At 46.7% G+C, this 16,034-nt stretch overlaps 1 protein-coding gene across 1 annotated transcript in view; it reads right to left on the bottom strand.

Annotated features, from left to right (window-relative positions):
* Positions 1-16,034, bottom strand: part of ITK (IL2 inducible T cell kinase) — a 101,820-nt gene that overhangs the window by 60,882 nt on the left and 24,904 nt on the right. The window contains exons 2-3 of the mRNA XM_082254625.1: positions 8,061-8,165; positions 92-173 (exon numbers count right to left, since the gene is read on the bottom strand). Of these exons, the coding sequence (XP_082110751.1) occupies positions 92-173; positions 8,061-8,165 (187 nt within the window). The remainder of the gene's footprint in view (positions 1-91; positions 174-8,060; positions 8,166-16,034) is intronic.

Here is a 16,034-nt window from a genome sequence, read left to right as displayed (position 1 = left end):
AAATATATACTGGGGTTGAATGTTAACTTATGTGCTATTTTAATCTGATTATACAAGGGTTTTATCACTATACGTTACATCTGTTTCTTACCTTCTTTCAAAGCTAGCACCCACTGTTGGCGGCTTTCTTTGTCTGGAGCAAAAATATACAGAAAATAATTCTCATGGAGGACCTAAGAAAAGACACAGAAAAAAGTTTTCTTTGGTTACAGTGCGTTAACTCAATAAAAGCCCAACTAATCTTTCATTTTAAATTAGCTAAGTGAGATCCAGGTCCAAGTCTTACTGTTCATTTTGTTTAGAAAGCATTTACATATTTAAGATTGTAATTTTTCATAAACTTTCCTCTGCACTTGGATCATAAGAATAAAATATATCTGGTGTAATACAGTGCCTTGAAAAAGTATTCATACCCCTTGACATTTTCCATATTTTGTCGTGTTACAGCCAAAAACTAAAATGTATTTTATAGAGATTTTATGTGATAGACCAACACGAAGTGGCACATAATTGCGAAGTGGAAGGAAAATGATAAATGGCTTTCAACATTTTTTACAAATAACTATCTAGTCAATACTTTCTAGAACCACCTTTCGCTGCAACTACAGTTGCAAGTCTTTTTGGGGATGCCTCTACCAGCTTTGCACATCCAGAGAGTGACATTTTCCCATTCTTCTTAGCAAAATAGTTCAAGCTCTGTCAGATTGGATAGAGACCAATTTTAAATTATTGCCACAGATTCTCAGTTGGATTTAGGTCTGGAATATGACTGGCCCATTCTAACACATGAATATGCTTTGATCTAAACCATTGTAGCTCTGGATGTATGTTTAGGGTCAGGGTCTGCTGGAAGGTGAACCTCCACCCCAGTCTCAAGTCTTTGCAGACTCTAACAGGTCTTCCACTCTTAAGCCTAGAAGACTAAAATGGGACTAAAACTAAAATGCCATTTTAGTCCTAAGACTAAAGTCTAGTACACACGCAACGATTATCGGCCGACCGATCGTCCGTCTTTTGTCCAGAGTGGTGTTTTGTTGGTTGGAATGTGCGTAGACTGCACACGAATTTTCTCGCCCAACAAAATTCTACTTCAGAAGGGATGTCATTTGTTGGTTTGCTTTCTTTGTGTTCTTTCTTCTCTGAGCATGCCCAGTCTTGCTCATAAGATTTTTCCCTGTCGAAATCTGTACTGACAGCATGAAAATCGGCCGTGTTTTGACGGAGCACAAAAATTTTATAGCCTGCACACCAGATTTTTTTCGGCCGAAAAGTCGGAGTCGGTTGTCGGAAGCATCACACTAACAAGCCGAAAATCGGCAGATCGGTCGTCGGACGAAAATTCCCTGCCGATTTTCGACGCGTGTGTACAGGGCTTAAGATTGCCCTGTATTTGGCTCCATCCATCTTTCCATCAACTCTGGCCAGCTTCCCTGTCCCTGCTACAGAAAAGCATCCCACAACATGATGCTGCCACCACCATGTTTCATGATGAGTATGGTGTGTTCAGGGTAATGTCGATGTTAGTTTTCCGCCACACATAGCGTTTTGCTTTTAGGTCAAAAAGTTTAATTTTGATCTCATCTGACCAGAGCACCTTCTTCCACATTTGCGGTGTCCCCGACATGGCTTCTCGCAAACTGCAAACGGGAATTCTTATGGTTTTCTTTCAACAATGGCTTTCTTCTTGCCACTCTTCCATAAAGGACAGATTTGTGGAGTGCACGACTAATAGTTGTCCTGACAGATTTTGCCACTTGAGTTGTGAATATCCTCCAGAGTTACCATGGGTCTCTTGGCTGCTTCGATGATTAAAGCTCTCCTTGCCCGGCCTGTCAATTTACGTGGACGGCCATGTCTTGGTGGGTTTGCAGTTGTGCCACTCTCTTTCCATTTTCTGATAATGGATTGAACAGTGCTCTGTCAGATGTTCAAAGCTTGGGATATTTTTTGTAACCTAACCCTGCTTTAAACTTCTCCACAACTTTATTTCTGACCTGTCTGGTGTGTTCCTTGACCTTCATGATGCTGTTTGTTCACTAAGGTTCTTTCACAAACCTCTGAGGGCTTCACAGAACAGCTGTATTTATACTGAGATTAAATTATACACAGGTGGACTCTATTTACTAGTTAGGTGACTTCTGAAGGCAATTGGTTCCACTAGATTTTAGTTAGGGGTATCAGAATAAAAAGGACTGAATACAAATACGCGCCACACTTTTCAGATATTTATTTGTAAATATTTTTGAAAAACATTTATTATTTTCCTTCCACTTCACAATTATTTGCCACTTTGTGTTGGTCTATAACAGAAAATCCCAATAAAATACATTTCCATTTTTGTTTGTAACATGACAATGGAAAATTTCAAGGGGTATGAATACTTTTTCAAGGCACTGAAGGCGTGCTGTGCATTACTTGCTAACATATGAACCCCTTTAGAGATAATTTTAAACTTTATTAAACCGTTAGTAAAACATATTTGACTTGTGTGTGTTCTTTTACATATTGTACCTTTCATATTTATGATTCGAGTGCAAAGCCAGCCTGTCCAATATTCTATCTACTTTCAAATATACATAAATTCCTTCCCTAAGTTCACTGATTCTACCACATATAGAGAGCCTATATGGCAGTAGGATTGGTTTATATACCTCTAGACACTACATGTGATATGACCCACACTTCAAGGTATTACCCCTGCTAGAGGATCAATTTATTTCCAAAAAAGTTCCCAGGATACTTATAAAATGGGGATTGTGGTGCGCTTCAAGGTGAGAAATGGATATAAAGTGCTAACATGTGATAAACGTTAAAAAAAAAAATTATATTAAAAATATATGTTGTGTATCCTTTTTTCTGGTGTGTGTCCTTTTTTATATAAAAAATATAAAAAATATTGCTGTTTCCAAAGTGCTCTGTGCTTGTGGGTGTAGATCGCAGTAAAATTATAATGTGAAGCCTCTTTTCACCTAGCTATGGATGGATGGGTAAATGATCCTAAATCCAAACAGTGATATACATGACATAATATATAACACATAAACATATATAAGTGCTGTTTAAAAGTGCTCGGTGCTTACGGTGATATTCCTCATAAAAATATACATATATAAATAAACGTGGTAAAATAATACATTAGCCAAACTGTGCAAATACGCAAAATCACAATCCTAAAATGAGCAATCACAATCCTGAAAATGTCCAATCAATCTTCAAAAAGTGACTATTTCACACTTCTTGGTACAACTCTATTGTGGGTGATGGTGAATAAATATAGTGACTTTCTCCTCCACCTTGTGCCACTTCTAGGTGTACTAAACTCTCACCTCTATTGCGAGCAGTGTTAATTTTGGCAGCAAATTTCAATTTAGTTTTAGTCTTAGTCTTAGGACTAAAATGGCATTTTAGTTTTAGTCCCATTTTAGTCTTCTGCAAGTGTTTTAGTTTTAGTCGTATTTAGTCGACTAAAACTCCAGTATATTTTAGTCGACTAAAACGCCCTACATTTTAGTCGACTAAAACTCATTTTAGTCATCTATAATCAAATGGGTGTAGTTAAATTGTAATTTGTAATGCATTATTTAAGCATTTCTCTACAATTTCCAAACTCATTATATACTACTGCTGGTCCTGGAGTGAAAAGTCTAATATGTTATTATTTATGCTTTGAGCATGCACCAGTGTTAATTTTTGGAAGCAAATTTCGATTTAGTTTTAGTTATAGTCTTTTGACTAAAATGCCATTTTAGTTTTAGTCGTATTTTAGTCTTAAGACTAAAATGCCATTTTTGTTTTAGTCGTATTTTAATCATCTGAATTGTGTTAGTCGACGAAAACGTTTTAGTCGGTTTTAGTCGACGAAATTAACACTGATTGCGAGGGAAATACGCCTGTGGTATATATCAGGGAAAATGATGGTTCCTTTTCCACCTTTATCCTAATACAGTACCAAATCCTTCCAGGGAGATCCTGCGCAGGTTTCCGGTCTTATAAACTCCCTTGGGGTTCCTTCCACTAGTATCCTTGGGGTGCGATCTCCTTACTCTATCCTTCTTTCTCAGGGGCTCATTAAAAAGATAAGGCCATCATGGTGCAGTATTACATACTTTTATTATGCACAATTAGTAGCAAACTTACAGTTAGATTTCTTGTATCCAGCGTCTAAATGAAAAAACAAGCGCTGTGGGAGCTCAGTCCCGTCCGACACGTCACTTCCGGGTTCCGGGTACTGTAACTGTAAGTTTTTCACCTAGCTATTTTCACCATCAGCTGGTTCAATTAAAATCTGCCCACATTTGGCCTGTGTGTGTGTCAGTCGGTCTGACACTTTTGGACAAGCATGCTGGATGGCCAATGGCTGAGAGAGCTGATCGGAGTGTTCTGGTGGGGTGGGGGGGCATCCCCCTATCAGAACACAACAGCTCAGCAGGGGGAGATCGCTGTACTGACGTCGGACTAATAGTACAGCAGGTCTGACGGAAGCTGTCAGTTTTTTCAACCTGCTGGGTTGCATGAAAATAAACGGTTAGTGTGTAAGAGGCTTAAAATATTACTAATCCCAGATCCTGCATTCACTATATCTGGTCTCCTACAGCACACAGAAGAACTTGGAAATGCAATAATTTTAGTAAATATAAACTGATAAATACCTTTTCTCATCAGCTGTATACAGCAATTAGTGCAATCTTGTGACTTGTATCAGTGAGTGCTGATAGTTTGTGGGAGGAGTTTTCATTTCTACCACGATTGTCCTATCAGGCTTTAAGACCCTTAATTCTCTGTCTTAACATGTCTGGACAGCGCTGATTGGCCCTGTGCTAATCACATGTACCCTCCCAAGAAAAAAAAAAAAATCATCCATCAATCAAAATGTGACATCCCACCCACTGTGTTCTTTTTTTGGTTACCGGGGATGGAGGAGGAGGGAGGGACTGAGCTGTCATTTAGGATCTGTATACACACTCACTTGTGTGATGTTAATACCATGTACCATGTGACCCAGGGCCGGTCTTAGGTGTTCAGGCCCCCTGTGCGAGCTAATCCTGTGGCACCCACCCCCCCCTGCCCCCCCAGCGCCCTGCACATTTTCTTGCACTTTTTATGCACTTCATTTGACTTTTCTTTTTTATGATCACTAATAACTTAGCCCCCCTTACATTAGAGACGACCCCCCTTACATCAGAGACCCTCCCACATCAGAAACCCCCCACAGAGGCCCCACTTACATCAGAGACCCCCCACAGAGCCCCCCTTACATTAAAGACCCCCTTACATCAGAGACCCTCCACGGAGCCCTCCCTTACATCAGAGACCCCCCACAGAGCCCCCTTACATGAGAGACCCCCCAAAGAGCCCCCTTACATCAGAGACCCACACAGCCCCCCCTTACATCAAAGACCCCCACACAGAGCCCCCTTACATCAGAGACCCCCCCAAACAGAGCCCCCTTACATCAAAGACCCCCCACACAGCACCCCCTTACATCAGAGACCCCCACACAGAGCCCCCTTACATCAAAGACCCCCCACACAGAGCCCCGTTACATCAAAGACCCCAAACACAGAGCCCCCTTACATCAGAGACCCCCCACGGAGCCCCCTTACATCAGAAACCCCCTACAGAGGCCCCCTTACATCAGAGACCTCCCACAAAGTGCCCCCTTACATCAAAGACCCCAAACACAGAGCCCCCTTACATCAGAGACCCCCCACACAGAGCCCCTTTACATCAAAGACCCCCCACACAGAGCCCCCTTACATCAGAGACCCCCCACACAGTGCCCCCTTACATCAGAGACCCCCCACACAGAGCCCCCTTACATCAAAGACCCCAAACACAGCGCCCCCTGACATCAGAGACCCCCACACAGAGCCCCCTTACATCAGAGTCCCTCACAGAGCCCCCTTACATCAGAGACCTCCCCCACACAAAGTCCCCCTTACATCAGAGACCCCCCCACACAAAGCCCCCCTTACATCAGAGACCCCCACACAGAGCCCCTCTTACATCAGAGACCCCCACACAAAGCCCCCCTTACATAAGAGACCCCCACACAGAGCCCCCCTTACATAAGAGACCACCCACACAGAGCCCCCCCTTACATGAGAGACCCCCCACACAGAGCCCCCCTTACATGAGACCCCCCCTTACATAAGAGACCCCCCCACACAGAGCCCCCCTTACATGAGACCCCCCACACAGAGCCCCCCCCCTTACATGAGACCTCCCCACACAGAGCCCCCCCTTACATTTGATGCAGGAGAGAGCTTAATTACCTTAGGCTCACTATGAGGAGAAGGGCTGGAGGAGGAGGAGAAGGGGCGGGAGGAGGAGGAGCTGACGATCTCTCCTCTGGCGTCCCTGGAGAGGAGGGATCTGTCAGTGGCGGTGGATCGTAGGGCGGCTGAGCTGTGTGTGATACACAGCTCAGACTGCAGCTATAGAAGACACAGGCAGAGCCACACAGCGGGAGGTAAGTGGCAGCCGCGGCCTGTGTTAACCCTCTCCAGGCCGCGGTCGCCGCTTACCTCCCGCTGTGCGGCCTGATCATGTGCGAGCTGTGATGGCCACACAGCGCCCCTGTTGCCCATGGCGCCCCGTGCGGCCGTACAGCTCGCACACCCCAAAGGCCGGCCCTGATGTCACCTGAATAGCTCAGCTAAAACCAGGAAGTGTTCTCTGAGCAATAGAGACCAAACTGAGCATGTGCAGCTGAACTAAACTTACTGTGTCTTATCTGGACTTGTCCAGAGTGAACGTGCAGGAGGGGGAGGATCTGTCATGACATCGCTTCCAGGTACTGGAGCCTTAAGGTGAATACACACTATACAACTTTTATTGTTAGGTTTCCTTTAGATTTACCTTCAACTATGTAGTGCAAGGGCCTGCCTGATTGCATACAAATTGAATGAGTTTAGATTTGACCTCATATTATATGGTTTTGGTAAATCTAAAGGAAAAAAATCTAAAGACAATTGTATAGTGTGTATGGCCAATTAAAGGCACCAGATTTAAAAAAAAAAGACAGTATTAAAAAACAGCCAAACTTGGCATTTTAAATGCTTTTAAGTGCAGAGGCAAACCCCAAATCCCTCCATAAGGAGTACCTGTCACTGACTATTACTGATCACACAGCCTTTTTACACAACGCAGAGGATTAATCACTTTTGTTGCACAGTGAGTATAACAAGCATGCTATTCTGCATCTACATACAGATTTTACTGTTGTGGGTTTGATAACACTTTAAGCAAAGCATTGCGGAAGTGGCATGTGTAAACCCCAATCTGTTTTTACAGACCGGCAAATGCAGCTGTAAATAAGCCCAAAGGCTTTGTACATCTTTTGTTTTGATTCACCTGGAATGTATTTGGGGAGATTTTTATTCGCTTCCCATGATGGTAGGAGATATGAGGTAATTCATTTTCACTAACTTCCTTTGCTTTTTATAAAGCACAACTATGGCCACATAAAAAAAACTATACTGCCCCCCTGATGGCAGGTGTGGGAATTTTGTACGAAGCAGCAGGAAAGGTGCAGAAAGCACAGATCAACAGAATGGATGACGCAGAAGCAGGGAGATCCTTGCACTGCAGTTTCTCAGGTACAAACATCTCTCCAGCAAGGTAAAAAGTGAACAGCCCAGTACAGACATCTCCAAATCATGTTTGGCCCCTTTCACATGGGCGATCAGTTTTTTAGGCGGACCTGATTGGTTGCTCCATGCATTCCTATGGGGCAGCGGGTGTCAGCGGAGATATCTCCGCTGACACCCGCTGCTATCCGATCCGATCCTGTCTGTGAAAACCCTATTCTCCATCCGTCTGGAGGATCAGATTGGATGAGAACGGACAGGTTGCCTGATGCCATCTTCCTGCCACCACACAGAGCGATAATGGTAATCGGTATGGGGTGATTAGGGTGTGCCCAAGCACACCCGGCACACCCTGTGCGCACGCCTATGCTAGCAAGGTGTAATTAATAAAGTATACAGTATATACAAACAGCGTTTATACTTATCTTGTACTATGCTTTGGAGAAAAACATGAAATAAAAAAATTACCTGGAAGGCGTACTTGTTCTTGCAGGCAATGCTGACATCAGTGGTAACAATTTCAACACATTTAATCTGACCAACTTCAACAAAACCTCTGAGGCCACGTACTTTCTGGGGACACAAAATAATGTTTGTTATGTTACAGCAGTCACTTTCTTGTCGTTATACTATATTATTAAATAAAACTTGTATTGAAAGAAGTAGTGTGTTATGTCTGACTTCCTAAAGAAAATGCTAATTGCCTTGCCATCTTCAAGCCCAGAACTTTGTAAACCACTGACCAGGAACAAGCATGCAATGTCAATATCAGAACTTCCTAAATAACAATTACTGTATATACTACAGATGCACCGATCCGATATTCGGATCGGAAATCGGCCCCGATCTGGACAAAATAGCTGGATCGGAGATCGGTAAAGTTCAGCCGTCCCATGGGCCGATCCGGTTTTTACTGAGTAACGGCTCAGCCATCCCTTACTGGGTGCAGTACTAGTATGGGATGGGAGCCGCTACTTCCTGTTTAGGTCCGGCTCACAGGCGGAGTGATATCATATGCACTCCGCCTGTGAATGGAGGATCCACACACATGAAGCAGTGGCTTTGCTCTGTACTGCAGCCGCTTGCTTTGTGTGTAGCTCCGCATCGGTTCCGTATCGGAATCGGCGAATTCACCTCGCCAGATATCGGTATCGGCTCCAAAAAAGCCGGATCGGTGCATCCCTAGTATATAGTCGAGTATAAGCCGTCTTTTTCAGCACATTTTTTATACTAAAAAACCCCCCTCGGCTTATACTCAAGTCACTTACCTGTTCTCCCTGGTGCTGACCGAACATCAGCGGCGGCCAGCCCGACATGTACACTGCGCATGCACCACCACCGCTCGGGAAAGCCCGTATGCACTCGGCCATTCTCGGGCAGACGGTGCATGCGCAAAGACGTGGCGCCGGGCGGCGCCATTTTAAAATGGTAGGCACCTCGGGATGGGTTCGTAAGACAACTGCGCAGCCTCTGCATATCCTGCACCATGCCCTTAGCCCTGCATCATGCCCTCAGTCCTGCATCTCCTTCACCATGCCCGCAGCCCTGCATCTCCTGCACCATGCTCGCAGCCCTGCATCTGCTGCACCATTACCTCAGCCCTGGATCTCCTGCAACATGCCCTCAGCCCTGCATCTTCTGCACCATGCTCTTAGCCCGGCATCTCCTGCACCATGCCATAAGCCCTGCATCTCCTGCACCATGCCATCAGCCCTGCATCTCCTGCACCATGCCATCAGCCCTGCATCTTCTGCACCATGCCCTCAGCCATGCATCTCCTGCACCATGCATGAAGCCCTGCATCTCCTGCACCATGCCTGAAGCCCTGCATCTCCTGCACCATGCTCTCAGCCCTGCATCTTCTGCACCATGCCATCAGCCCTGCATCTTCTGCACCATGCCCTCAGCCCTGCATCTCCTGCACCATGCCATAAGCCCTGCATCTTCTGTACTATGCCCTCAGCCCTGCATCTTCTGCACTATGCCCTCACCATACCATGCCATCAGCCCTGCATCTCCTGCACCATGCCATCAGCCCTGCATCTCCTGCACCATGCCATCAGCCCTGCATCTTCTGCACCATGCCCTCAGCCCTGCATCTCCTGCACCATGCCTGAAGCCCTGCATCTCCTGCACCATGCCTGAAGCCCTGCATCTCCTGCACCATGCTCTCAGCCCTGTATCTTCTGCACCATGCCATCAGCCCTGCATCTTCTGCACCATGCCTGAAGCCCTGCATCTCCTGCACCATGCCATAAGCCCTGCATCTTCTGTACTATGCCCTCAGCCCTGCATCTTCTGCACTATGCCCTCAGCCCTGCATCTCCTGCACCATGCCTGAAGCCCTGCATCTCCTGCACCATGCTCTCAGCCCTGCATCTCCTGCACCATGCCCTGAGCCCTGCATCTCCTGCACCATGCCCTGAGCCCTGCATCTTCTGCACCATGCTCTCAGCCCTGCATCTTCTGCACCATGCCATCAGCCCTGCATCTTCTGCACCATGCCCTCAGCCCTGCATCTCCTGCACCATGCCATAAGCCCTGCATCTTCCGTACTATGCCCTCAGCCCTGCATCTTCTGCACTATGCCCTCACCATACCATGCCATCAGCCCTGCATCTCCTGCACCATGCTCTCAGCTCTGCATCTTCTGCACCATGCCATCAGCCCTGCATCTCCTGCACCATGCCCTGAGCCCTGCATCTTCTCCACCATGCCATCAGCCCTGCATCTCCTGCACCATGCCTGCAGCCCTGCATCTCCTGCACCATGCCCTCAGCCCTGCATCTCCTGCACCATGCCCGCAGCCCTGCATCTCCTAAACCATGCCCGCAGCCCTGCATCTCCTACACCATGCCTGCAGCCTCTGCATCTCCTGCACCATGCCCGCAGCCTCTGCCTCTTCTGCACCATGCCTGCAGCCTCTGCATCTCCCACACCATGCCTGCAGTCCCTGCATCGTGCCCGTAGCCCCTGTATCTCCTGCACCATGCCCTCAGCCCTACATCTCCTGCACCATGCTCTCAGCCCTGCATCTTCTGCACTATGCCATCGGCCCTGCATCTCCTGCACCATGCCCTGAGCCCTGCATCTTCTGCACCATGCCATCAACCCTGCATCTCCTGCACCATGCCCTCAGCCCTGCATCTCCTGCACCATGCTCTCAGCTCTGCATCTTCTGAACCATGCCATCAGCCCTGCATCTCCTGCACCATGCCCTGAGCCCTGCATCTTCTGCACCATGCCATCAGCCCTGCATCTTCTGCAATATGCCCTCAGCCCTGCATCTCCTGCACCATGCCCTCAGCCCTGCATCTCCTGCACCATGCCTGAAGCCCTGCATCTCCTGCACCATGCTCTCAGCCCTGCATCTCCTGCACCATGCCCTGAGCCCTGCATCTTCTGCACCATGCCATCAGCCCTGCATCTCCTGCAGCATGCCCTCAGCCCTACATCTCCTCCACCATGCTCTCAGCCCTGCATCTTCTGCACTATGCCATCGGCCCAGCATCTCCTGCACCATGCCCTGAGCCCTGCATCTTCTGCACCATGCCATCAGCCCTGCATCTCCTGTACCATGCCCTCAGCCCTGCATCTCCTGCACCATGCTCTCAGCTCTGCATCTTCTGCACCATGCCATCAGCCCTGCATCTCCTGCACCATGCCTGCAGCCCTGTATCTCCTGCACCATACCCTCAGCCCTGCATCTCCTGCACCTTGCCCGCAGCCCTGCATCTCCTAAACCATGCCCGCAGCCCTGCATCTCCTACACCATGCCTGCAGCCTCTGCATCTCCTGCACCATGCCTGCAGCCTCTGCATCTCCCGCACCATGCCTGCAGTCCCTGCATCATGCCCGCAGCCCCTGTATCTCCTGCACCATGTCCGCAGCATCTGCATCTCTTGAACCATGCCCGCAGCTTCTTCCTTTCCTGTACCATTCCTACAGCCTATGGTATCTATTTTTATTTTTGAAATTTACCAGTAGCTGCTGCATTTCCCCCCCTAGGCTTATACTCACGTCAATACGTTTTCCCAGTTTTTTGTGGTAAAATTAGGTGCCTCGGCTTATATTCGGGTCTGCTTATACTTGAGTATATAGGGTAGTTTCAGGTCAGTGACTTAGAGGTATTGAAACGTTTGCATTACAAGCAGGCAACTAATATTCTCAACAGAACGTTAGCAATGGCAGCCTCCATATATATATATATATATATATATATATATATATATTTTTTTTTTTTTTTACAATAGATATTTTTATTAAGATAGGAGAGAAAAAACATAACAACCATGTACAGATGTAATTTCACAGACAACGGGTGTACATAGTTAAAATCGGTACATATTATGTCATATCATAGAGAGCACACTTGAGCTCGACATCAGAATTATAATTTTTTAGTACATTACGATTGATACGTGTGAATATAAGAAAAAAAAAAAAAAAAAAAGAGAGGTAACGAAACTTCTTCTTATAAGTTACTACAGTCCTCGAAACAAGGGATGCCTGGAAGATAAAGGGGGGGACACGGATACCTCTAGACACAGAGTAGAAACCACATACTGCATATAGGCAAATAAGTATAGATTTCTTGGGATCAGGACCAATCAACCATTCCTCAGTTTTACACAAGAATGAGAAAGCTTGAAGAGGATCCAAGGCCTTCATAATTTGTTAGGCAGCCTGCATATTTTATAGATACCCAGTTTACCGCCCCATTCAAGCCTATGAGGGCACTGTGCATTGTGCAACAGATTTTCCAATAGGAGTTCATATTATTTTGATAGGATAGTGCAGAGAACAATCTTTATCTAAATAGTCATCAAAATATTCCCACTGATGCAACAAAGTTTAGGAAATGATTGCGTTGATCTTTAACGTTTAGTGACTCATGTCATTACTGTATGGAAAGATTTAGTGGCTGAGTGAAACAACAGAATAGATGTGAGAAAGTGCAGGAGCCAAAGTTGCCTTGCACCTCCAGTGACATTGATGTAGGACTTCAGGGTCAACCATAGTTCTACCAACTTACATGACAAACTGGCAGGATCTGGTAGGTGTGCAATAGCGCTGGACCTTTACAGTTGAGAATTGTTCATGCTGTGGTTCTCACGGAGGGGGGGAGGGGGGGATTGTACTTTCTCAGAGGAAGTAGACCCGTGTTACTAGTAGGTGTGTACAGGACTGGTTATGAGCCTTAGCTGCTGCCTCTCCAAGGCTTTATTCACACCTATGTAGTTTGCTTTTGAACGTTTCTGCAGTTGTTTTTTGTGTTTTTTTTTACAGTGATTTTGCTTTGGTTTTTATCCTTTTTTTGCAACTTTGTTGTTGGACAGATTAAAAACCGTAAATCTCGGCAAAATTACGGTAAAAACGCACTACATGCTTTTCTGCAGCTTCTCCATTTAGGTCTATTGAACCAAAAAAGAAAAAAAGCACAATTTTTCATTTTAAAAGGTCCCTGACCCTTCCCAAAAACACAGAGGCACAATAAATGCATTGATGTGAATGTATTCCATAAGATCCCGTGTAAAAAATAATGTCCTGTTTTTCTGCAAAAAGCATGAAAAAGCGCTATGGTGTGAACTGAGCCTAATGGGCCATACACACTATAAGATTTTCTGAAGACTTTTTCCTTTAGACTTACCAAAACCATATAATATGAGGTCAAACCTAAACACATTCAATTTGTATGCAATCTGGCAGGCCCTTGCACTACATAGAAAAGGTAAATCTGAAGGAAAAACTCTTCAGAAAATCTTATAGTGTGTATCTCTTATCACAATTGGAAGATCCTGATTAACCCATTCCATACCGCGCCATGTAAAATGACGGCGGCATGATTCCTTTCTCGATCCGGGCCGCCGTCATATGACGTCGGCCCGTTCTAGCTGGCAGTGCGCGCCCCCGGCGGCGCGCAGCGCCGCGATCAGGGATGGGGCTCGTCCCTCGGACATAGCCCATCCCTGATCAAGGTAAACAGCCAATAGAATTTGGCTGTTTACCACGTGATCGGCTGTGTCAATCACAGCCGATCACATGAGCGGCTCAAGCGCGAGCCGCTCGTTCTCTCTGCAATGCGCGCCCCCGGGGGCGCGCAGAGCAGCGATCGGGGACGAGGCTCGTCCCTCGGACAGAGCCAATCCCCGATCTTGGTAAAGAGCCAATGAAATTGGCTCTTTTTCACGTGACCGGCTGTGTCCAATCACAGCCGGTCACAAATGTCAACAAAGATGAGGGTAACTCACTGTTACCAGGCTCTTCTCCTCACACACCGATCCAGTGTGAGGAGATCAGCAAACAGTGAGTTACCAGTGAGAGTACCATTACTATTACTGTGCCCTGATTGCCTGATTGCCCCCATCAAATAAAGAGGACCTGCCCATCTGAGTACCTGTCACCTGCCCATCTGAGTACCTGTCACCTGCCCATCAGCGTACCTGAGTACCTTTTCCCTGCCCATCAGGGTACCCGAGTACCTGTCTCCTACCCATCAGGGTACCCGAGTACCTGTCTCCTACCCATCAGGGTACCCGAGTACCTGTCACCTACCCATCAGCATACCCGAGTACCTTCCACCTACCCATCAGAGTACCCGAGTACCTTCCACATACCCATCAGAGTACCCGAGTACCTTCCAACTGCTCATCAGAGTACCTGACGCCTGAAGTACCCGCCTGCTCATCAGTACCCATCAGTACCTATCAGTATCAGTACTGATCATCAGTACCCATCAGTAACACCTATCAGAATCAGTACTACTCATCAGTACCTATCACCTGCCTGTCACCTGCCTATTGGAGTACCCGAGTACCTGCCACCTGCTCATCAGTACCTGTCACCTGCCCAGCAAAGTACCCGATTACCTGTCACCCTTCATACAGCCACCATGTCACAGTCCAAAAGGGTTTTCACTGCCGAAGAGGCCTGTGAAATGATATCCATGATGAGTGACGGCAGCGGGGAGCTCTCACCTTCCGACGCTGAAACAATTTCTGAATCCGGTTCAGAATTTGAGCCCTTTGAAGGCTTTACATCCGGCACTGAATCGGAGGAGGAAGAAGTTCGGCCTAAAAGACGCCGCACTGAAAATCAGGCAGACACCAGCAGCGCCAATGGCCAATCGGCAAACGCCAACGGCGCAGGACCCCAGGAGGAAATGCCCAGTACAAGTACTGGGATTTCACACCAGCCCCAAAGAAGAAGAGCCCAAATGCAGCTTCCGGATGCCTTGGCAAACCCATTGTGGCTGCCTTCTAGCTCTGGGTCAGCTACAATCCCCCCCTTCACAGCACAGCCAGGTTTGCAGGTCAACACCGAAAATTTTATTCTGATTGATTTTTTTAATTTATTTTTCCCTTTGGAGTTCCTTCAAAACATCGTGGACCAAACAAATCTTTTTGCCCAACAGTTTATCGAGAACAACCCCACCTCATATCATTCCCGTCCTTTTGAATGGAGACCCATAACAGTAGAAGAGTTCAAAGTTTTTTTGGGCCTTACAATCAATATGGGGGTTACAAAAAAAAATGAGCTGCACTCTTATTGGTCCACCAAACCCATCCACCACATGCCAATTTATTCATCAGTCATGCCCAGGTCCCGCTATGATGCTATAATGCGCTTCCTGCATTTCAACGATAATTCCCAGTGCCCTCCCCGAGATGATCCCAATTACGATAAACTCTACAAAATTCGCCCCCTAATTGATTACTTTTCTGGACGGTTCCCCGAAGTCTATGTCCCTGACCAAAAGATCGCTGTGGACGAATCACTGGTCCACTTCACAGGCCGGCTGGGATTTAAGCAGTATATTCCCAGCAAGAGGGCGAAGTACGGCTTAAAACTAAACAAGCTCTGTGAAAGCCAAACGGGATATGTGTACGCCTTTCGCGTGTACGAAGGCAGAGACTCCCAGCTCCAGCCCCCTGAGTGCCCAACGTACATGGGAGTAAGTGGGAAGATTGTCTGGGACCTAGCCTTCCCATTGCTGCAAAAGGGGTACCATATTTATATGGACAACTATTATACCAGTTTGCCCCTTTTCCGCCACCTGTACCTGAAGAAAACCTTGGCCTGTGGTACAGTAAGGAAAAACCGGAAGGGCTTCCCGCAGAGTCTTGTCAGCACTCAATTACGAATTGGGGAATCCGCAAGCCTTAGGAACGAGGAGGTAATGGCTTTGAAGTGGAGGGATAGTAAGGACGTCTACCTCATGTCCACCATCCACGATGACACCGCAGTGGAAATTCGAAGACGACGCGGTCCCGTTAGAAGTTCCATTCGAAAGCCTGCTTGTATCCACGAGTACAATAAGTACATGGGGGGGGTGGATTTAAACGATCAAATGTTGCAGCCCTATCTACCGACCCGAAAGACCCTCTTTTGGTACAAAAAAGTTGCAGTGTACTTTTTCCATTTGGCCATGTACAATGCCTT

The sequence above is a fragment of the Pelophylax lessonae genome (assembly GCF_965119305.1).
Source record: "Pelophylax lessonae genome assembly, chromosome: 4".
Taxonomy (NCBI): Eukaryota; Metazoa; Chordata; class Amphibia; order Anura; family Ranidae; genus Pelophylax; species Pelophylax lessonae.
The sequence above is the reverse complement of the archived record's forward strand: the minus strand, read 5'-3'. Positions and strand labels throughout refer to the sequence as shown.